The sequence below is a fragment of the Falco rusticolus genome, chromosome 17 (genome assembly GCF_015220075.1).
Source record: "Falco rusticolus isolate bFalRus1 chromosome 17, bFalRus1.pri, whole genome shotgun sequence".
NCBI classification, from domain to species: domain Eukaryota; kingdom Metazoa; phylum Chordata; class Aves; order Falconiformes; family Falconidae; genus Falco; species Falco rusticolus.
Window position 1 is genome coordinate 3985786 of NC_051203.1, and position 22763 is coordinate 4008548.

Consider the following 22763-nt stretch of genomic DNA (forward strand, 5'->3'; position numbering starts at 1 on the left):
GCAACGGGCGGGCTGAGTTGCCCGTATGTTAGGCGCCATCTTTGAGGCTGGCAGAGAGGAAGGCAACGGCCCGAGCGGCAGCCCCGGTGAACCGAGGCGACGCAGCGGCGGCAGCGGCGGTCCCCTGGGGTTCGGTAAAGTCCCAGCTCGCCGGTAACTAGAGCCGTTCGTAGACCGCAGGGGCTGGGGAATGGTCTCTCGCCAGGCCCGGGTCCCCTCGGTTCCCCTGAGGGGAAGCAGGCCGCATCCCCCGCGCCCGCCGGGGCGGGCGGCCCAGGCCGCGTCGCTGAGCCCTCCCCGCCGGGGTGGCCGTGGACGCTGGGGCGGGGAAGGCCGCCGGGGCCCCTGGGGCAGTGCGCACCCCCGGGGACGGGGGTGAGGGGTTCTCCTCGGTGCCCCTGGGCTTTAGAAAGCGGGATCTGCTTCCCCGTTGCCTGAGGTAGGCCCAAGGCAGGCCCGTCTCCCCCTGGGTACTGGGGGAGCTGCTTCCCCGTTGGCCGAGGTAGGCCCAAGGCCCCCCTCTCCCCCGGTTACAGGGCCGCGGCCCTGGTCTCTCCCGTTCTCTGCCCTTCTCGCGGCTGTTAGCCCTTCTACAGGGCCTGGCTGCGGCCGCCCCCCCCCCCCCCGCCGCCTTCCAGTGGTCTCCTGCCGGCAGTGTACGTTATTTTCAGTCAGAACCTTGTACCTGCCTTTTGTAGCAATGCACGTAAGGGGCGGGCGTGCTGTAACGTAGTCGTCTGACAAATTGCTCCTCTGTCCCCCAAAGGAACTGCCTTCAGGATCTGACTAACTCTGGATGCACCCGGTTGTCACGGTTAATTTTTCTCCTTTAGGTTGTTTAAAACAATCCAATTGGGTGACGTTTGTTTTTGTTTCTTCAGAATTGGATCAAAGAGGTTTCTGTTTTCTTAATTTGATGTTTGTAATGAAAATGTAAAAGTGATTTTTGCTGTTGCAGGGATCAGTATGTGGAGCCTACAGAATGTTCCCAAAACTGGTGCTTTGGGGTGCACGCTGCACGCCAAGAGATTGAGCTCTGGGCCATACTTTCAAAATAAAAACACTGGGTTATTTGATTGTAAAAAAGGAGATCTGGGGATGGGGGATTCTGAAATGATATCAGGACTGCCACAGTGGCACATGGTTGAATTGGACACACATTAAAATGATCAGGCTGAACAGGTAGGCTGAAATTGCTGGATGACCATGTGTTTCAGGAAGAAAGCTAGTCTAGAGAAAACTTACTCTTGCTATCACTTCTCATCTAAAATGGCACCCTTCCAGATGGCTGCTTCCTGGGGAGACTTGACTCTTTTTGAGATTTAATAAAACATTTCAATGAGGAAGATGAATCGTCGCAGTAAATTGCTGCCAGGCCTTGCAACGTTGGTTTCAGAAGCAGAAAAAGGATGAGTGTCTTTTATTTTAAGTATGCTTGTCTCACCCAAGAGTAAGATGTAGCAGCTTTAGCAGTCCCCTTTGTTCGGAATCGATTCCTGATGCCCATTTGGACATCAGGGAGGAAAAGCTGGCAGACAGAGAGAACAATAAAGAAGAGCCACCCACTAAAAATACAGGAAAGAAGGGGTTATGCATTAAGAGAAAGCCACTACATTAAAAATAGGTGCTATCTAAAAATTTTTTAAGTTTTTGGGACCTGCGGGTACTGCTACACCTGCATGTGCTGCAGTTGTGCCTGTTGCCGCTGAGCAAGACGGAGAGAGCTTCCTTAGTGCAGACTGTTAAAGCATGCGCTGTTGGCTGGAAGAAGAGCAGAGACTTCCATTGTGTGGAACTTCAGATTGATGGTTCACCTGGTGTACCACATCCTGGGGGGAGGAAGGGGGGAACCTACTTGTGGCAATCCTGGTACTCTTCTGAGGACATGGAGTCCTTTGTAACGTCTCCAAGCAGAGTGTTGTGTACATTGGGCCATGGCCAACAGCCAGGGATCACAACTGTAAGTGCTGCAAGGGAGGGTGAATGTTCCTGGAACATGTCTGTGTCAGCCATCTCCCCAGACAGCGGTTTTAGCAGTGGGAGTTTGACGTATGTTCCCAGCTCTCATGTGTTCTACAGCTCTTGTCAGTAGTGATGGTGTGGCAGAGCCAGCGGGCTGTTTTTTTGGCTGGAAGAGGAGGAGTGGACTGCAAATGTGCCTGAGTAAAGGAGAGCTGTCAAACAGATTTGCCTTAGATGTGGGTTGTACTGGTGCAGCTGTTGCAAATGCAGCAATAGTGGATTTTGGAGAAGATAAAGGGATTTTTCTTCTCGAAAGTAATGCTGTCAAAATGCTGACTTGATGTCAGAAATTGGGAAAAACACATCTGTTGTATGGAACTTCTCAGCTGACCCTCAGTAATACCTGGCACACTCCTTGCAATGCTCAAAACGTGTGTCAGGCAGAGCAGGGCAGGGACTCACCTTGACACTTGCATGTTGCAGCAACACTTGCAGACCACTCACCCTGCGTGCTGGGCCAGGACCTAAATGTGATGGTACTGTTGGTAACCTGAAGCTCAGGAAGCACTTCTGGATTTTTCTGCTGTTCATGTGATGTATTGAGCTATTTCTTTTCAGCGGATAGGCTTAGAGCCCGTAGTGGTTCAATGTCTCCAGGCCTGGGTGTTCCTATTCCATCTTTGCTTACTGAGCAGGTGCTAGGTAGGAGAAAGGACATGAATCTTAACTATGGGACTCAGATGGTCAACTACATACTGCTATGAAGGAACTCGGAGGTGAGAATGCACTTAACAGATAAACAGAGCTATTACAAAATTAATGACTTTTTTTTTTTTCTTTTCAAAGCCAGCCTTTTGCAAGTTCACGCAGATTGTGACCCTAGGGAGTTTCAATCTATAACATGGCTGTACAGCATTGTAGAAGAAATATTTTTCATGGCTTTGGAGAAAGCACAACTCAAAAATACACATTTAACTGTTGATACAGGGATCCTGAACCAACCACAGACTGCTTTGACAGTGACGATCCACTCAATATCTTTTGATACATCTTCTGCACCAGCAGAAGTCCCCTTTTAGAAAACAGGCAGCTAGCTCCCTCCTGCTGGCTTTGCAAAACTTCTGCAGTAGGAAGTGTCCTACAAGAACCAAGTTACCATATTGATGTGTGGCTTTCCCTTAATCTGCTCACCCCTGGCTTTCCAGAGTGGCGTTGTACACACAGTGCTAGGTGCCAGCTGCCATGTTTTAGATATATTTTTAAATTAATTATTCAGGACTTTGAGCATAGGAGCATTGAGAACAGGTTAGCAGGTACTTGAGAGATTTCCTTGCTCATTCTGCTTAAGCCTCTCACATTCCTCGGGAACTGCAGCATTCAAACTATCTTTCACAGGATCACTTGAAGCAGGAAATAGCTCTTCAGTGAACCTCTCTACCTTTTATATGGTAAAGTGACTAAAACAGCAGAAGGTGGAGCAGTCTCCTCCTAGGAGGGGGAATGGCGCTAAGCTCGGCTCATTCTGGTGGTCCCAGCTGTCTGATGAGTGCAAGATTCTTGCCCTGCACGTGGAGGCCAGTGGGGAACTGCAGTTCTTAGTCAACTGCTGCCATTGGTCACGTCCTGGCTTTGCAGAGCACATGGAAAGACTTTCAAATCAAAGGTGTCCCTGCTGCTTTTGGACTGGGAGATGGGTGAAATATCTTAGACTTGAACTGATTTTCTACAGAGTGATGCGCTCGGATCTGAACGCTTTGTCTTGGCCACTTTACTAGATCCCTGCTGTAAAGGTTGCTTTGAGGAATTCCTTCTCCTGCATCTCGATTTGTCAAGCTAAAAACAAATCCGTACTGAAGCAGTGTCTGATCTCATGAGTGCTGCAGTTCAGGGTTATTCTTTTGACAGTTAGAGAAACACCAGGTCTATCAGCCCTTTCAGGAACAGGTTGATTTGCCCCTCATCTTAAGGAAGAATGTCTTAATTCAGGTCCTAAAGTGGCACGTCTTCAAATAGAACGGCTGCAGCCAGCAAGGGGCGGCTGTGCCTTATGGTTGTGGTAACTCCTAACCGACTCTGATAATGATGAAAGGTGACCCTGACTCAATGGCAGAGGAAGCTGAGACTATCATCTGCTTTAACATTTCCCTTCTTGGCTAGCAACCTTGCAGTCTTTACTCCAAGAGGGCCTTGAGTGCTATAACCCTGTCTCAGAACATCCCCCCAGTCCGTATTGAGACAATATTTAACAGCTGGAATTGACTAAAAAAAATGTTTAGAGTAGAAATTTTGACTGTCTTCTTCAGCTTTGGACAACATAGCTTTCCATTTTCATACAGAGAACCTTGTTCTTGTACTAGCAAGAGGTTCTGTGCTTCAGATTGGTGTGATGGCGTGGTTTGTGTACGCGTCATAATGCATTGTTCCATATGTAGCTGGTGGCGCCAAGTGCAAGCTAGCAGGTAAATCAGCACCAGCTGTTTTGCAGCTGGTGTAAGTTTAACTGCAGTCAGGGTTAGAACATGTAGTTCCTGGTGCTCTTCCTTCCTTGTCATCTTATTGGACTGTCTTAATAAGTAGGGGTGTTGATCTTTTAATATTTTTTTGTAAGAAATCAAAGGTGTAAAGTAGAGGAGCCAGGGAGATTGTCCAAGTGATATACTTTGTGCTGTATAACCAAAAATACCCATAGGTAGGTGGAATAATACTTCTGTCATACGTGCGTTGGGGTGCAAAAAATTTTGTTTCCTCCTTGCGCTTTGATACAGGACAAAGGCAGGTCAGCAAGCTGGAAAGTTAGACCAGGGAGTACGACTGTTTCTTCAGTACCAAGAAAGACAAGCTTGTAAAACAAAAGTAGATGGACTTTCATTGTACTATTTATCTTCCCTTAGCAAAGGTAAATTTTATGGCACTTGTGACATGTTTTTCCTGACCTCTAGCTACTGCATCTGTAATTGTTTATTATTTTTTTACAAAATGAATTAAAAATCTCTTGATACAAAAAGTTTCTGGAGAAAAAAAAGGAGTGTTTCAAGTTCTCATCAACTTCCGTTAGAGACCTCCTGAGTGCACCAGAGTTACTCATTTTTGCTCAGTTTCAGGGGTTAGTTCCATTGACTTCTGTTTAGCACTCAGATAGCCATGTTAACTGATAGCAGTTTAGGGAAAAAAAAGAAAGGTTTTGAGTGAACCTGTTCTAAAATTAAAGGATTCTAATGGAGTTTAGAACTTTGAGGTTTTTGCAGAGTTCTTTTTGTTGGGTTTTTAAATTTGTTTTTAAGTTTTGCTTTTTTCCTGTTCCTTAAACAAAATCCTTTCAAATTCTGACCAGCTGTGGAAGTCTGCTCAGGAATATGAAGGCAACAAATGCTGCTGAGCTACCTGGGCATTCAAAAGAGCTACATCTGAGGGTTGTTGGTTTTTTTTCCCCTCCCAAGGTGGTAGATACAGTAATATTGCATTATACAGGTGTCTCTGACTTCCTAGGGAAAAGAAATGCCGCCTTCTAGACTGTATTCCTTCCAATTTTTATTTGAATGCCTCTGCTCAGCAAGGTAGCAGTCCTTCAGTTGCCAACTATTTAAGTGTTGGCTTGTGCAAACTGAAGAAATCACGCTTGAAATTCAATTTAAGAATCGATGGTATTGGTAACATGTTTGGAAAGATGTTTCTTGTCAAATTTCGATGTGATGGAGCACCAGTAATCTTTAGAATTAGATGCATAGGAAGTAGTATGACACAAAGCCTGCTTTTGAAGGTCAAAAGTGAATGGTCCCGTCAGTACTGAAGAAGGGAGGAAAACTGTGCACTTAACTACTGTTTTATTCCCTTTGTCAAGCAGTCTAAAAACAATAACTAATATGAGAACCCAACTTCTCCTCTCTTTATTTTAGATTTGGGAAAATTCCCTGCCAAAAAAAAATATCCTGGAAAATTCACTAGTGTTTGTGTGAGTAAAAGGTTCTAACCTTTTATTATTAATTTGTAAGAACTATTTCATTCAGTTTTGTCCAAAAGAGTCAGAAATACTTTGCACAGGAATGTGCAGCATTTTAATGAAAAGGGTCAGAATCACTTCAATTTGAACTTTATCTGGTCTGGTTGCAGATTTTATGGCATTTAGTATCTCTAAAAAATAAGAATCAAAATATCTGATTTTACATTACAAAAAAAAAAAAAAAACCAAAACAAACAACCTGCTTGTGGCTAAATAAATCAGTTTCAGCTCTGGTGGCACCAAAAAATCATCAGCTGTTGAATTGGACATAAGCCATCTTTTCAAACCTTCCGTGATCTTGCAGTGATGGATAATGATGGATATATGGGTTAGGGAACAGCGTATGATGGCAAACTTGCAGTATTTGTTCTGATGTAAAAAGAAAACAAATTATTTCCTAAAATCAAAGTAATGCAAAATTATCAGTATCATGCAGCCATGCCACTTGCAAAGTGAGCATTTCCCTGCCTCTTAAAGCTTGCTGTATCCTTGATCTGCTGTCTTCCTGCTGTTAATTGATTGCAACTCTACGTGTCTGGTCAGGGCTAAAAGTTGTTCTCGATACGGATGTCATACAACATATACTGTGCACGCTTGTGTGTATAGATATGTTTATACTGTATGCATGTACATATGTATGCATATTTGTGTGCTGGCCCCCAAATCACTCATGTTATAAAACATCAGCCTTGAAGGCATATTCATCAAAATATTATTGTAGATCTTTCATTTTTTCCAGTTCCCTCAAAATAAGAGACTTCTAGCAAATAGCCAAAAATTCTAATTTTTTACTATCACTCTTGCTGACTTTATTATCACTTACTCTTGGTGTGTGTGTATAAACACATATGTGTATATATATATACATATTTGTGTATTTATACACACAAGTATGTTTTTGCTGTACAGGTAATAAAGATGGGGGAAGGTTTTTGTGTTTTCTTAATAGGTGAAGAAAACTTGAAGACCAGAAATTGCATCTTACTGAATTTTAAATTTAAAAAAAAAAAAAAAAAAATTATAATTGCCCGGCTGTGGAAGATGGATCCTCATTTTTGCAGCCACTTTGAATCACAAGCTCATCTTTAAAAGCATTGGGTTTTTTTGTTGTTTTTTTGGCTTTTTGGTTTTTTTTTTTTTTGAAGAGCTAACTACCCCTGGCTGTCTCCAGTATGACAGTATCCAAATGGACTTGCTTCCTCCATTAGTTGTAAGATGTTTAAAAGCACATCCTATGTTTGAATTGTGGATGAGAGGTTCCCTTGGCAATGTGAGGAGGAAAATTCTTTCTACCCCTTTATTATTAATTCACGGATTCAGTGTTGGTTCGGCCTACAGGAGAAGTTAACTGGAAGTCTTTGAAGATCAGTATCTTTGCTGAAGTTATCCAGGTACGTGAACTTGAAGATACATGGTGATTGGAAAATAATGTTTAATATGTCAACTGTGTTTTATAGAAATTATTAGTACCCACGGTTAGTCATCGGCTGGTAACTCAAATGTATAACCATTTTTTTAAGAAACGGCTCTCATCGGGTGTGCAGCCACATGCAGTGGTTTTTTCTGTGCTCCGAGGCGTATAACTACTACTAATGACACAGCAGAGAATGCTTGCTCACCAAACCCATGCAGTTTTTACAGAAGTTTGATTTAGGATTGGGATACTTACCGTGTACAGCTGATTTCAAGACATTGTCTCCTGCTCAAGAAACTCATTTGTTTAACAGAAAGATTTTTTAAATCTGTTTTTACATAAGTAAAAACGCTTATTACTTTATTATTTTTCACCTATTGATACCTTTCTTTAGGGTTACTTTTAAAAAGAAGATTTCACTGTTCAAGCCAGTAGAAGATTTTCAGGCCAAGAAAGAGTGAAACCAGCTCTTGCCAAAACTGGAGGAAGTCCCTGTTGAGTGAACCCTTAGAACCTGAACTCATTCTAAGAATTTGCCCATTATGTCTAACCAAGGAGATGACTGCTACTTCTATTTCTATTCCACATGTAACAAGGTATGTTCGGGTTTCTTTTGCTTTAGGGTTATTTTTACCTTTCTAGTTTTTATGAGGAGAGGGAAGAGTGGGAGGAGACATACAGATTTCTGTTAGCTTAATAAGTAAGATTCTGCTTCCAGTTCTAATAGCATGGACATTTTTTTAGGCTGTACTCTTTTATATTCCTTTTTGTTGATTTCCTGTTGGTTACAGGGAGACAGCTGTTCCTTCCGCCACTGTGAAGCTGCTCTGGGAAGTGAAACCGTCTGCACGCTCTGGCAGGAGGGTCGCTGTTTCAGGAATATCTGCAGATTCAGACACATGGAAATTGATGTGAGTGTTTGTGTAAAGATGCGTTCTCAAACTAAATCACAGAAAGCATTTTTCCTTGCTGTAGGTGGACTGAATGTGCTTTCCCTGATGGATTTACTTACTTTAATATGATACTGGTTTCTGTTACTAGGAGAGGGATGGGAGAAAGCTGGGGAAAGAAAAAATGATTTCTTAGGTATAGCTCAGCAAGAAATTCTTGTGTTAGGTGCTGACATTTATTTTCTTACAACCTCATTGATCAGACTGCTTGAATGTGCTGGGGCAGGGTGGCAGTGAACAGCCTGCACTAGCCTCCTAAAGGCTAGGCTTTATAATGGCCTGTCAGGTCTTTTCTGCCCTGGATTTCTTCAGATAATATTGTTCTGACCTCTTGGGGTCGTAGAAGGTGGGAAGAGAAAAGATGTGAGGGAATTAGGCTCTGAAAGAAATTCCCATAGATTTAACCTAGGCAATTTAAGGCATTTTTTCCCTCTGAATAATCCTGGTATTTTGCACGTTGTATTAGTTTAACCCACCCTGAATTGACATGTTAGAGTGCTTGTCTTCTCAGACTGAACGATGGGCAGGCTAGATAATACGTGGTTGTTACAGCTTACACAAACTTTGTGTGTACGCCCTGAAATAATTTGAGTGATAAATAGACCTTTGGAACAGTGTTGCAGCACTGCGCTGCGATGGTCCTGTCTCTGGCATGATGTGAAACTGTCTCTTTGCCAATCTTAAGTGAGTGTTACCGTGAGCTTTTCTTTCTTTCCGTCTTCAGAAAAAACGGAGTGAGATTCCTTGCTACTGGGAGAATCAACCAGTAGGCTGTCAAAAAGCCAACTGTGCTTTTCATCACGCAAAAGGACGTTATGTTGAGGGACTCTTCTTACCACCAAGCAAAAGTGAGTTTCTTGGGTCCTTTTTCTTTAAGTATTAAATAACTAATTTTGAATATTGCCTAGGAGTGCATACAGTACCGTAGAAGACATCGAGTAACTGCTCATTTATAAGTGCAGGGAGAAGTCTGCAGTTGGAAGCTGTTAGCTAAACGGAATGTAATTCTGGTGTTTAATTTTTTCTTTTGTGCTTGGCTTCTCTGTGCTTTGTGTGATCTTTGCCTTTCAGGTTGCTTTCTCCTCTTTTAATCCTTTCTGGGTGTAAGGTAATGAGTTTTTTGTGTGAAGGGAAGCCATTGTTTACAGTGTAACCAGAGATGAAGAAGAAACAACTTTAAATTCAGTATCCAAGTGGGTTATCTGCCTTATCTACCATATCTACACAGTGAGTGCGGCGTTGGGGTCAAAGTGTTAAATGGCCAAATTACAGATGGTCCTCCTCTTCCTCTAGCTACACTTCCAAGTCCACCTGAGTCTGCAGAAGACGATGTAAAAATGGCTCAGATATCACTGCAGCAAAACAAACTTTCTGTCCAGTCAAATCCCTGTCCACAACTGAGGGGGGTGATGAAAGTGGAAAACTCTGAAAATGTCCCAAGTCCTACACATCCTCCAGTTGTAATCAATGCTGCAGATGATGATGAAGATGATGATGGTGAGCGTTTTTTACTTACTGAAGGCATTTCTACTCTGAATGTATATATAAATCACAAAATAGTTGAATTGTGTAGTGTTTAAAGCAGGGGTCCTCAAACTTTTTAAACAGGGGTCCAGCGCGCGGATGAAGTGGCAGGCAGTCATCTGCGGCTGCTTGGTTCCTCCCCCAACCCCCCCCCCCAGCCCCAACCCCCGGCGGGGGGTGGGTGGGGGGGTGGGGTCTGTAAATACCGGAGGGCGGATTGAGGACCCTGGGGGGCCATATCTGGCCTACGGGCCGTAGTTTGAGGACCCCTGGTTTAAAGCTACAGGCAAGACTTTGGAGTCCTAAAAGTTCGGGTTTTTCCCAGTGTAGCTCTTCTATTGCATGAGTTTGTCAAGTCAATATAGCTGTTTAAAAAAAAAAAAAAATCCTTCTATAAACAGTTGTTTGTGTTTGTAGCTAAGAATACGAACAGAACCTGAACCATGGACTGCAATGTCATTGTATGAGCTATGTAAACATGAAAAATCTTGTTTAATCCCTGCTCTGTAACTGAACAGGTTTATTTTTGCCTTTTAGACCAGCTTTCTGAAGAAGGAGATGAAACTAAAACACCCGTCCAGCAACCAGCGACAGAAGCCCATAATGGATTGAGGATAATTTCCACTAGGAAATCCAATGCTAATACAAAGCAAGGTAGTCTTTAACTGCTGTAGTAGGATGGATTGGAAGGAGAATTTGATAATTAACTCAAAAGCAATGTGTTCCGAAAATATGGTAGAACATAGGGGAGCTGGATGGAGTCAGTTATTTCCATGAGCTTGTTCTTATCTAAACATGTTGTATGTCCCTTGGCTCAGACAGATAAACTCCTTGTTTACTTCTGTAGAGCGAAACAGAGCTGCAGAGTGGAGTTTAAATGCCTGCAGTTGTGTCCTCTGAAAAGTTGTGGAAAGCCATGTCTAACGATAGAGCAATCTAATATCATGTAGATGGATTAAAAATACTTAAAACTATAGGTTTTACCCTGCAGGATGGGAGGAGGGGCAAAGAAAGGTCCCAGCTGCTTACTAAAATACCCCCGTTCTATGGCTTTTTTACTTGTTGGGAGTGTTGACGGGGTTCATTTGAAATACTTCAGAAAGGTTGAGCTGTAAGAAGCTTGGTGATCTGTGCTCTTCAACATGTGCCTTTTAAGTCTCACTTTAACCGTTTTGTGTTTTCAGATGTCAACTTAAATTTTGGAATAAAAACACTGGAAGAAATCAAATTGAAGAAACTAAAGGAAAAAACAAAAAAACAAGGTGGTGAGTTAATATCCCCTGTTATCCCTCTGCCTTCTGTTCATGTGGTTTTTGTTTTTTTGTTTTTAATCCTTCTGACAGAACCTGGCCAGCTGTCTGTGTATGGGCAAATACAGTTAATTTGCCAAAAAAAAAGGGGGGGGGGGGGAACTTTTTTGCACTGTAGTGTTCAGGATGGGAGATTTCCATGTTTAGCTGGGGATCTTGAGCTACTTTGGCGTGCAATCTGTTTTGTTAAACTCGAACAGCTGGTATTCCAGACAGGAATTCCAAGGGCAAATCAGAGGGAAATTGCTCAGCGCTTTTTTTTTTTTTTTTTTTTTTTTTTTTACATGCACTGGTCATTATGTGTTTGACAGTAATGAATAACTATGGTTTTTGTCTTCATGATAGTTCTTGTGTTCTGTTTTGTTGGGGTTTTTTTCCTAAACGTCCTTATGTTTTGCTTGCTATGATCAGAGGGTCCTTCAGGAGTTTCTGTTCATCCACTCCAATCTCTGACTGTTCCTGTGCCAGAAAAGGAAAATGAACGGACAGTAGTGAGAACTGTGACTCTGTCTACAAAGCAAGGTAACAGTGAATACTGTTGTTTTATGGTTTCATGGCTTCTAAACCAAAAGGTTAGGTGATAATTAAGGTAATTCAGACACGTTAATCTGCTGGGTGCTGCCTTTTCTTATTAAAACTGTGCTTTTATGTTTAAAGGCCCTGGTTGTATTGGAGAGACTTGGCATTTGTTGTATTGCAATAAAAGATCAAGAAGTGCTTTTTTTAATCAGCTTGACGTTAAGCCATAGCTAATCATACATTATCACCATCCCACAGAGTCTCAAACATGCTTCATTTGACTTCTGTGATTCCTGACGTTGAGTGAGATTTGTGAATGAGCTAATGTGTTGACGGCATGTGACAATGTCAGTGCTTGGGTTAAGTGCATTAGCAGCAGAGGGAGATGCTGATGTCAAAACAAGTGTCAGTACACAATAAGGGGATAACGAGAGTAATGAAAGGGAAGACCTACAGAAGATGGCATGACACAAGTAGTGCACCTTGGAAGCATTGAAGAGGCTGGCAGTGGCAGCTGCAAACAGTAGTGTGATATGAGTCTGTATAAATGATTGTGTCTAGATCTGCACAATTCCTTTTAAATGCAAGAAATGCGTGGGACTACTTGTAGTTGCTTGTTTATGTGGTTTGGATACCAAAAGAGTGTCTTTTTACTGGGACGTGAGCTAGAAGACAATGTTTTTACTGGCTGCTGGTTTCTGTGCATTAAAGAGATGATGATTTGTTTTAGGGGAGGAGCCTGTGATTCGACTGAACCTTGCTGACAGACTGGGAAAACCGAAAACATCTGTAGGTAAGAGTTTTTTGTGAGCTGTTTGTTTGGGTGCCCTCATCTAAACATGACTATATTTAAGGGCATTTTTCTGTATGTGGGAGGGAAGTTTTGGTGGAGATCTGTATTGGCTGCAGAAATGGCAAATTTTATTACCAAGCGAAAGACAAATACAAGAAAGTATACCTGGAAGGATTGAAGTCTGTGGCTGACTGTTCTAAAAGCCTCCTCCAGAGGTATGTTCTTACAGTATTTCTTGTTTCTCTCTTTCCAAAGGTGGTAAAAGTGTCCTTCCACTAAGGCGCAACCTTGCTGAAAGGCTGGGGAAGAAGATGGAGATTCTGGAGAATGCTGACAAAGCACCAAAGAGAGGTACAGCTACTAAACAGACCTCTGGATTGAATGCACAGATTTTCTGTTTGTCCTTTCTTTTAATGGAACTTTTGCATCTTGGTTGAGGGCTCAGGGTAACTTGAAATCTCGGTGAAGTGATCTCCTGCCTCGTATCAAGATGTGAACACAAAATTGAGATTTGTGCAGTCTCCCTAACTTTTACCGTTCTGTCTTGTAGTTCAAGTCCCCAAGTCTCTGAAGGAGAGGCTAGGATTACCCTCTGAACAGACCAGTACTGAGACAGGTAATAACTGGCTATTAAATATGCCTTCCCCTTTTTTTTCTTTTCATGAAATTCCATACAGCCCTACAAGTTAATTTAAAAAACCTGCCTGATTTCTTTTGCTCAAGTACTGAAGCTGTCCTGATGGCTGCTGTCAGAGATCTGACTCTGGGAGGGGGGGGGGGGGTGTTTCCACTTGTGCCTTGTCAAGGTTTCATGCTCCTGCTGTGAACAATCAGAAGCTGCAGTACACTTACACGTAGGTAGAATAGAACCACTACCAGGAGCAGGAGTTTGAGATGCTAACAGAGAGGCACAGTCTGAGAAAGAAACAAAATGGGCTAATGTTTTTTTTGTGTTGCAGCTCTCTGGAGAGCACTCATTTTCAAAAGACAAGTGGCTCAAAGGAGGAGAATATTAATGCAGTTATATTGTCCTAAGATGCATTATTAGGAACGGTCAAACCTAGTTTTCCTTAGTACTGTGACAAATTCGGGAGACTTTAAATGTTGTTGGACTCTGTTTAAATGTTGGTGCTTATCTGTTTTTTTCTGATGATGACAGAGAAGGCTGCTAAGCCAGCAGGAAAGATCCATGTGAAAACACTGGAGGAAATTCGTCTTGAGAGAGCTAATCAGAGACGAGGAGAGCCTCAAGCTAAACCCCAGACCGAAGGATGTGGTAAAACAGAAGATCCCAGCTTGGGGGCAAGACCTCCTGCAGTTCGCATCAAAGCTTTCTCAGGAGCCCCGGTTGAAAAAAAACGCAAGCGAATGGAAGACGAGAAGCAAAAACCAGAAGAGTTGCCTACCAAGGTGAAAGTTGAGAGTGAGCCCAAGAAGCAGAGCACACTTGCTCCGCCTGTGCCCAGCAAAGTGCAGCTGGCAGAGTCTGCAGGTAAAGCCAAGCCAGCAGGAGAAGTGCGTATTAAAACCTTGGAAGAAATCAAGCAGGAGAAAGCTCTGCGAATGCAGCAGAGTGGAGAAAATGTGCCAGCTCCACCAGCCCAACCCGAACCTGCCCCGACAGGGAGGAGATTGTTACGGATCACAAAGCTAATAGGTAATAAGATGATTTGGTACCTGCCCTGGTGAAGTGCTTCCTCTGTCAAGCAAATTCAGTTTGCTCAGGATTCGCTTTGCTTTTTCCTTCAGTCTGTACTAGAGGATGAAAGAGTTTTAAGGCTGCAAGGTACAAGACAGTGCTGAAATACGCAACCATATTATTTTCCATGCATTACACTATAGTTTTCTGTATTTCCCACTGGAAATTTCATTCATTGAGGAACTTTGTAATCTAATTTCTCTTCTGTTTTTTTCTGCCATCTGTTTGTGATATGGAATCTTGCCTGTGCTGAATCCAAGTTTACCTCCTCTCTGGCATATGTGGTGTTTAACTTGGCTATTGAGGTATATGTGTTTGCGAAGCTTGGATCAACTTCTGAATGTGAGGGCCAGTTTTTGTCAAAAATGACAGAGCATCAAAGATCTCATCATTAAGATCATATAAGCCACGTAAAAAGAGTGAGTGTGATTGAGGGAAGGATGGCTCAAATACTGTGGATTGCTTACTGTAGCCTTTCCCTCTGTCCTTTTACTAGACATGAGGAAATAAACACACCAAGGAAACAGAGGTAACCAGATTTCTTTACTTCTGCTGTTGACAGATTTATTAATTTTTTTTGCTTGTTTTAAAGGACCTGGAAGGGAAGAAAAGAAGATAGTGGAATTGAATAAGCTTTCTCCTAAAGCAGTCTCTGCACCTGCAGAGGTGAGTCCTTTGTAAAGACAGATATATTCATAAAATTTCTGATAAATTTTCTCACTTTTTGTGTAACTCACTGCTTGCTGCCAGTTTGAGTGTGCTCCTACCTTTTGGTGTTTGGTAAGTGCTTCAGTAAAGTCCTAAGTCCTGTCACTTTCAATAACATTTCCAGACAGTACTGTAATCCTCAAGCACTGAATTAATCTGATTATACCTGATAATGAATAAACCCCCCTATTAGCACCAGATAAAATCTGTGAGGTTAATGTGGAGGGAATGTTTTTCTTGTCAGTGACTTTATCTGTCAGACTTGAAGAATATCTTAAAATCTTGAGGTGTTTCAACAGAGAAGGCTAAAGCTTTTTATGAGAGGGAATCAGACTTACAGTGAATGCTGTATTGGGGAGCTTGTATGACTGGTGCCTAAAAAGAATGCAATAGGTTACAGCTAGAGTCTTCTGCTCTATTAAAGAAGCTTGCTGTGTTGGGAATTGCAGGCTTTTGAAACAGTATTTCCATAGTAAAGCATGGATCTTGTTACAGGTAATGTTTTATGGAAAAAATGTCAGATCTGAATGGTATTAACATGCTCTGTTCCACGTGGAGCCATTTTGGAGGCGTTGCCACTCAGATTTTCTTAACAAAATCTCCATAGATTTTTGTGCTATTAGTCCTCTTTTTGTTTTTTTCTAGCCCTCTGATCAGAGTGCACCTAATGCTAAAGTTCAAGTGAAGAGCCTTGAAGAGATTATGAAGGAAAAGCGGCAACTGAAACGATGCCAAGAAGAGAAACTTCAGAAGGAAGCAGCTGCTGTGCCATCTCCTGTTGAAAAAGCAGTGAAGGATAAAACTCCAGCATCAGGGAATCCTGAATCCACCGTGGTTTCAGGGCCATGTTCCCAATTCATGAAGAGGGCGTTGGTGAAACCTCCAGAACATGGCGTTCAAAGCCCAGGAAAGGATGCTGCTGTACCCCCAGGGAAACAGGCAGCTCAACTTCCAGAACGGAAAGCTAAAAGTAAGCGTTGGCTGTATGTTAAAGAGTTACTTTAGGTCATGTTTTGAAAGAAAGGCAGATCATGACAATTTTCATGTTGTAACTGGCTCCTTTTTGTAACTTCTTTGCTCCTTTTATGGCTTGTTGGTAAACAGTGTTTACTATGTGGAAAATAACTGCTGTGAATCTGGGAAATTGGAGTGTAGTTGTTATGGCCAACTATATTTAACTAGAAGGATCATGGGACTGTTAAAGAGAAGCTGTTTGGGTTTTTTTGTTCCTGAGGCAGAACAACTCTCTTTCTCTTACTCTAGCCAAACCTAAGGCGTGCCTGAAGCCTTCTGATGGGAAAGCCACCTGCCTGACAAAGCAGACACTGAAACGTAAAGCAGCTGAGAATCATCCCTCTGCTGTGGCAGCAGTGAAGCCACTGAGTACCACTGGTGGTGACACGCAGGAGCTTCCAGCTAAAAAAGCAGCTGTGGTAAGGACAGTGACAGTGGCTGAGGCAGTAGTGGGTCCCTAGTAAAATTTATGCCCAAGTTTTACCCTCCTCTTGGAGAAAAGATGGAAAGCTGAAATACTTGGCGCGTCTCTGTTCTCTTTTAAATCCAGAAGTGGTCTACAGGATGGCTGTAGTACCCTTCTGCTTTTTATTAGATGAATGGCAGCATTTACATAATACTCTGCTATGATTTCTCTGTGCTATGAAGGATTTTGTCCATTAACGCTGTGTTCTTACAAAAGACACAAGGTCATTAGTAAACTTCAAGCAAAGTTTTCTTCAGGAGTGCCCTGGTTCTGTATTTTGGTTAAGGTTCAGCTATGCCAGGGGAGAAGCAGCAGAGGAAGGATTTACTAAGTCTTTTACCTGCGTATCATGAAAACTGTCTTGTTTCTTCCTAGGCTGTTGTTCCTGCTTTGCCAGAAGACAGCCTGGTCTCCGTACCTGGGAGAGAAAAACCCAAAACTAGGTAACAAGCACAACTTGTTCTTTTTCTTGATCAGTGTGATCAGTGTGATTATGTTTCATGTGAAACATAAGGGGGTTTTGCATGTGGAAAAATTAAGAGGTTTGAGATAATTAATGTCAAATTCAACAGAGGAACAATGAATCAGGAATAATTTTCTAGCAGCTAGCAGGAACGCTTATTTAGATTTTTTTTTTTCTTGAAATGCTGCAAGTTGGCACAGCTTTTCAGTGACTTTTTGGGTTTTCTGAATGCCTGTAGAGTTTGACTGCTTAATCTTTTTACAGTCAAATTAGTAAAAGTGGCAGAGTGTCTCTGATCACAAAAATGGAACTGTCTTGGCCAGACCCAGGCTGCTCTGTCTTCACAGATAAATCTCCAAACTGAAAAATGTACCTGCTGATACATTGGACTCTTATCAGTACTGCCCCAGGTTAATTGAATAACAATCCCAGTGTAAGGTTGAGGTGTCAGAGGGATTAACTACAGCTTTAAGCGCTGGTTTGCAGAAAACATCTCTCTGGTTAAGGAATGTCATTCACTGATTTGCTCTTTCTTGTTCTTCCAAGTCCTGAACTGCATATTGGAAGCCAAGCAGACTTCATGGCACAGTCCGAGGTCTCAAGCTCAACTTCAACTTCTTCACAAGTACCGGTGAAAACACGCCGGCTGAGCTCCACAGGGGCTGGGAAAGCACCCTTATCCGTAGAAGATGACTTTGAGAAACTTATTTGGGAAATCTCAGGAGGCAAACTGGAAGCAGAAATTGACCTGGACCCGGGGAAGGATGAGGATGACCTCCTCCTGGAACTCTCTGAAATGATTGACAGCTGAACTGCATATTCTTAAGGCTTAAAAAAAAAAAAAATTAAAACTTTATATTTTATTGGATACCCAGAGGTGATCCTTTTTCTAGCTAAGGCTTTGCAATGAGTCTTAAAGCACAGTTGAACTGGTAGAAATTGGCAGTATCTGCACTCCTTTGTCCTAAATTTCCCTGCTGGTCAGAGTCAAGGTCCTGTGCATCCATTCTGTAACTATCGGTGGTTACCTTTGACATTAAGAGGACAAAGCACTTGTTTATTTTGGGACAGAGAGATGCCCATCTGCAGACTGTGGTGGTCATGAACTGATGTACTGATTCAGTGATGCTCCAAAGGCTTAAAGCTTCCTTCCTTCCTCTCCCACCCTTGGCAAAACACCGTTCAGCGCATTTCCAAGCTTTTTCTGACTTCTTGGACAGTTGATATCTAAAGCCTGGAGTTACTATGTCAACTCTTGAGTTTTATTTATGTATGTTATCATTTTGACTTTAATCTTTTAGTGTAACTTAATTAAATGTTGGGGTGGGAGGGAGCAGAATAGTTAATATTTTGGACCAAATGTGCTGCCAGGGGTGGTGGTTGGGGTCAGTCCATCCAGCCTCACTTGGAATTATCAGGGATGATACAATATCAGTGTGGAAAAGCAGCATCTCTGCAGTACAGCTAGAATACCTCCCTCTGATTTTGTTGTACTGTACCAAAGCTTGGGGAGGTTTGGTGCTTTTTGCTGATGCGAACAGGATTCTGGGGTGGATAGTTGGGATTCCTCTCGCAGTCTGCAGTAAATCGGCAAACTAAGAATTGGTTAACTAAGAATTGGTTTAAGTGCCTCTTGGTTCCAAGAATTGCTCTGCTGAGCTGCTGGCTCGTCCTCTGTCGGGAAGCGGTGGCTGCTCGGACTCGTGCTCAAACACAGTCGGCTTCGTCTCACCTCCTGCCCGCTGTGCCGTGCCACCGCTGGCACCGACCCAAGGGGGAGCGTGTGCCTGGGCTGGAGATCTTGGAACCTGGTACTGCTGCAGGACCAACCATGCTCTTTTCGGGCATGCCCCAGGGATCCTCCCTTCGGTCTCCCTGGCACCCCCACCCCGCCACTGAGGCTTGAGCTCCGTGTATGAGTACACGCTGGAGGCTGCTGCTCTGCCACAGGTTCTACATGCAGTCCGAATTTGGGACCCTGAAGAAAATAGCTGAGGCTGAGGTGTATTGTGTACCCTGCCACCAGTTTTCCCTAGCAGGCATATTTTGAATTGTTTTCTTGAATTCTTTGGAGAACTTTAGTCTCTTCTTACTATGATTTGTGAAGCCGTAGGGGCCCTCAGGCATTTGCTGCTGGCAGAGGAAAAAAAAAAATGAGTTGAGTTGATTGTAAATACTTTCTCTTTGGAAGAAAACACTTATGTGCTTTGATAATCCACTGTGATGTCTTAGTTCCTAGAGGAAAGGTTTGAAACCAAAATTTAGGAAACTGCTGTTCTGGCTCCAGAAGGGTCACCTGGCTCCAAGCTGCCGATCCTTTATCCTGCTGAAGGACTTTCTCACGGTGAGACGTTGCCAGCGGTGACTGGGGGAGAGAGGAAGAGTGTGCCCGAGCCTGGCGAGGAAGGCTTCCCCCCTTGGCTTCCCTCCTCTTGCTCTGTTGTCAGCCTTTGCTGCTCCCTCTGCCGGGGTGAGATTTGGTGTATGCCATGGTTTCTGTAAATATTTTATTCTTCCATTTTATATTTGTATTCTATTTAAGGTATTGTATTAAACATAGTCTGGCCTCCTCTGCCTTTACCGGTAGTTGAACTATTCCACGCAACAGCGGTTAGCACTGTTTTTAAATAAATATGGCACAGGAAAGGTGTGGGTGTGTAGTCTATTGGGGGGGTGAGGGGACACCCCTCCTGCTGGCCCCTGGCTCCTGTTTGCCCTCTCCCCTCCTCTGCTTGCCTCCCCACCTCCTCCTCCTCTCGTCTCCTCTGCTTGCCCCCTCACCCCATCCTGCTGGCCTTCTCTCCTCTGCTTGGCCCCCACCAGCCTACTGGCCCTCTGTTCTCCTCTGCTTGCCACCCCCTCCTGCTGGCCCTCTTCTCTCCTTGTCCCCACCCCCCCCCCCTTTGCTGCTCGCCCCTTTACCCCGCTCCTCTCTGCTCGCCCTCCTGCGCGGAGCAGTAGAGACAACGGTCCTCCCAGCCTCCTAGAGCGGCCAGGGCCGCCACCTTCCCACGACTCCTTGCGCGCTCCCGCCGTGCTCAGCGGCTTCCGGCGGCGGGGGTGGCGGGACGTGTGCCGGGCAGCGGCAGCAGCAGCCATGGCGTACCGCGGGCAGGGCCAGAAGGTGCAGAAGGTGATGGTGCAGCCCATCGTATCCTTCCTGTGGTGGGGGGCTCGTCTCGGAGCCGCGGGGAGGCCGGGCCGGCGGGGGCGGGGCAGGAGGGAAGGAGCTGGGCTGTGAGGCGCTGGTGGGCCGCGGGGGCCGCCCCCGGGGCCGTGGCGCCGGGGATTTCTTGCCGCGCTGTGTCCTTAACACCCCGCTCCAGAACCTTATTTTCCGCTACCTCCAGAACGTGAGTACCGTGGGGCGGGCGGGGGAGGGCTGCGGCCGGGGGAGGGGGCTGCGGCAGGGAGCGGGGGGCCCAGAGGTCGCAATTCGCCTTTTGAAGCCGGTTTCTGTTGAGCTGAACGAGTTGGTACCGCTCAGGTACGTGAGGAGAGCGGCTGGCTCCCAGGGCAGCGTTTCCTTCACTCCTTGAGGAATTACCTTCGTAACAGGCGTTGGTCTTGCAGGCCAGTGCACGGGGATATTTTTCGTGTGGTAATTTTAAAATCTGTGCTGTTACATGTTCATAGTGAACATGTGAAGTATTTACAAAATAGTATAATACCTTAAAATAGTATAATACCTTAAAACTGTGAGGACCTAACCAAAATCATGTGTGAGAATTAGCCCTGTGAGCGCTGCAGAGCTATAGTGGCTGTCGGTAGCGAGGATCACTTAATACGTAGGAGAAAATAAAATTTCTTGGAGTATTTACATTCCTGGTTTGCTCTCCTCCTCCACCATTTTGCAGAGGTCCAGGATCCAGGTGTGGCTTTACGAGCAGGTAAACATGCGGATAGAAGGCTGCATCATTGTGAGTATCACTATTTCCCTTTGTTACTCTTACGATTGTTTGAGGGTTTCTTTTTCAGATTCACAAAACTATTTCTTCCTGTCAAGAACTACCAGGGGTGGGGGTGGTCGCAATGGTTAATGCCTCTCCAATGAATAGTCTTAATTGCCCAGCCCACATCAGCACAGCTAATGATAGTTTATGTGGTTGTCGCTGAAGTTTAGATGTAGCTGAGAGGAGTCTGCCTGCCTTCGCTCACTGACTGCTTTTGTTGCTGATTTTTAGGGCTTTGATGAATATATGAACCTGGTGCTGGACGACGCAGAGGAGATTCACTCCAAAACAAAATCAAGGAAACAGCTGGGTATGTCCCTGTGTCTGTGTAACCTGAGTGATGCCTGAAAGCTGGTTGTGCGAGCCTTCCATGTAGCAATGCTGTAAAGCACAAAACATGTGAAAAGTGTTGAGTTTGAAGTGTTTTTTCCAGAAGAGTACTGGCAGAGTTTTTTCCAGAGCAGGTACTGGCCAGGTCTTGGCTCCTGCTGTTTCTTGAGCTGGTTGGTTGTGTTGAATGTGCAGGGGAAGGTGTCTCTGCCTGAGACACTTGCCAGTTTTTGTCTTTCAAGCGCGTGTCACAACATATGGACTGCACTGCGCTTTTTCTGTAGCCAGGGTGGTGGCAGGGGTCCAGTCAAGACTCCTCAGCTACATCTAATGTGGGGGCCCTGAGCAGTTCTAACACTTGCTGTGTCACCTCTGAGTCGAAGCCAGGAAGCACTTAAGTGGTGGTATTTAATAACCACCTGCTGATGAGGACACAAACAGCTGTCTGTGACAAGTGACATGTTTGGGCTCGTAGTGGAAACAGTGCTGCTCGAACGCCGAGCACAGGAGCGGAGCATGTGTCTGATGCGTTGTAGCGTGAATTGTGAACGTGGGCAGCCATATGGGAAGGGGCTCAGTGCTACGGATAAAAACCTGGTCGGTTGTCATGTGGGCGACTTCGTGCCGTTGTGGAATGCTTTTTGAAAACACAAGGTTATCGTTAGAGTCTGGGATCTCTCTAATCCCCTATTTCCTTTCTCTTGTGTTGCAGGTCGGATCATGTTAAAAGGGGACAATATCACTCTTCTACAAAGTGTTTCTAACTAGGATTTGTTGTTCACTTAGAACAATGGCTACGGTGCTTCGGAGTGAATAAAGTGCTAGTGGGAACAGGACCGTCTTGTAGAGAGGAAGTTATGCGTAACCGGGATGACACGCAGAGTTGAAAACTGCACATTCCTTTGTGCAAGGTTGTTTGGGGGTTTTTTTGTAGTTTGAAACCATGCATGATATATTTCACAAATAAACATTTTTACATTAACTGTAAACATAAATCTGCTTGCTTTCAGTCTCATGCCCTTCTCTGAGTAGAACAAGGGGAGATAGGTATTCAGAGTGATTTTCACCGTGGATCTGTGCAGTCTGTGATAAATATCTGTGTGTTCTGGGATGCGTTAGGTGGGCAGGGCGGGCTCATTCAGGATACTGGAGTGACGTGCAGTCCTTGAGCTTGTGTGGTTCTCGTGAGGAACCTGGGGCTGTGGTATAGTAATCCAACATTTACCAGCTTTACTGGTAGGCGTGCTCGTACAATAACTTACCTTCAGCTCGGAGAAGCAGAGAGGGCAGTTGGTTTGGATTAAATCTCTTGCATCTTTGGGCAGTCTCTAGGTTAAACCATGGCACTGTGAAATAAGCTGGGATATCGGATGTATCAGTTGGGGGTTTATCATACTGGTTTCTTTTTATTATCTGTTTTAAGGATCTGGCTGTTCTATTCAAGTTTCCACAAGAGAGCCGATTTGCTTATCACATCAACAAAAGATAAGTTCCCTAGCTTACGCGGGGCTATCAGTCCCCTCTGCTGCTTTTCTCATGTAAAGAAAGAGAGAAAAAAAGAAAGGTTTTGGCTGTAATTGTAACTTGGAGACTAAGATTACCTGGATGGAAGAAAATGAATCTTGGTAGTCAGATTGCACTAGAAATCATTTAATAAGCAT

The 22763-nt window shown here is 44.1% G+C and overlaps 2 protein-coding genes across 13 annotated transcripts; both read left to right on the forward strand.

The window, feature by feature from the left end:
* On the forward strand, nucleotides 1-19465 carry ZC3H11A (zinc finger CCCH-type containing 11A). Of its 10 annotated transcripts, none has more exons than XM_037410126.1 (19): nucleotides 1-153; nucleotides 5856-5911; nucleotides 6909-7350; nucleotides 7768-7969; nucleotides 8165-8284; nucleotides 9048-9171; nucleotides 9617-9820; nucleotides 10385-10501; nucleotides 11032-11112; nucleotides 11569-11679; nucleotides 12407-12469; nucleotides 12725-12820; nucleotides 13020-13085; nucleotides 13629-14126; nucleotides 14761-14834; nucleotides 15522-15846; nucleotides 16140-16309; nucleotides 16732-16799; nucleotides 17366-19465. In XM_037410126.1, exons 4-19 carry the CDS (start codon nucleotides 7916-7918, stop codon nucleotides 17628-17630), a joined length of 2436 nt encoding a protein of 811 aa, XP_037266023.1. In that variant the 5' UTR covers nucleotides 1-153; nucleotides 5856-5911; nucleotides 6909-7350; nucleotides 7768-7915; the 3' UTR covers nucleotides 17631-19465. The 10 variants fall into 10 exon arrangements, with proteins under 10 accessions (XP_037266023.1, XP_037266026.1, XP_037266019.1 ...); XM_037410129.1 differs by having other exon boundaries at nucleotides 7298-7350; XM_037410125.1 differs by lacking the exon at nucleotides 1-153 and adding an exon at nucleotides 165-4858.
* A 372-nt stretch (nucleotides 19466-19837) lies between these two features.
* SNRPE (small nuclear ribonucleoprotein polypeptide E) lies at nucleotides 19838-22084 on the forward strand. 3 transcript variants are annotated; one of them, XM_037410133.1, is made up of 5 exons: nucleotides 19838-19970; nucleotides 20146-20172; nucleotides 20677-20739; nucleotides 21004-21082; nucleotides 21815-22084. In XM_037410133.1, the coding sequence occupies exons 1-5, from the start codon at nucleotides 19917-19919 to the stop codon at nucleotides 21868-21870; spliced, it is 279 nt and encodes a 92-aa protein (XP_037266030.1). In that variant the 5' UTR covers nucleotides 19838-19916; the 3' UTR covers nucleotides 21871-22084. The 3 variants fall into 3 exon arrangements, with proteins under 3 accessions (XP_037266030.1, XP_037266032.1, XP_037266031.1); XM_037410134.1 differs by having other exon boundaries at nucleotides 19864-19952; nucleotides 20170-20172; XM_037410135.1 differs by lacking the exon at nucleotides 20146-20172 and having other exon boundaries at nucleotides 19859-19952.
* The last annotated feature ends 679 nt before the right edge of the window (nucleotides 22085-22763 follow it).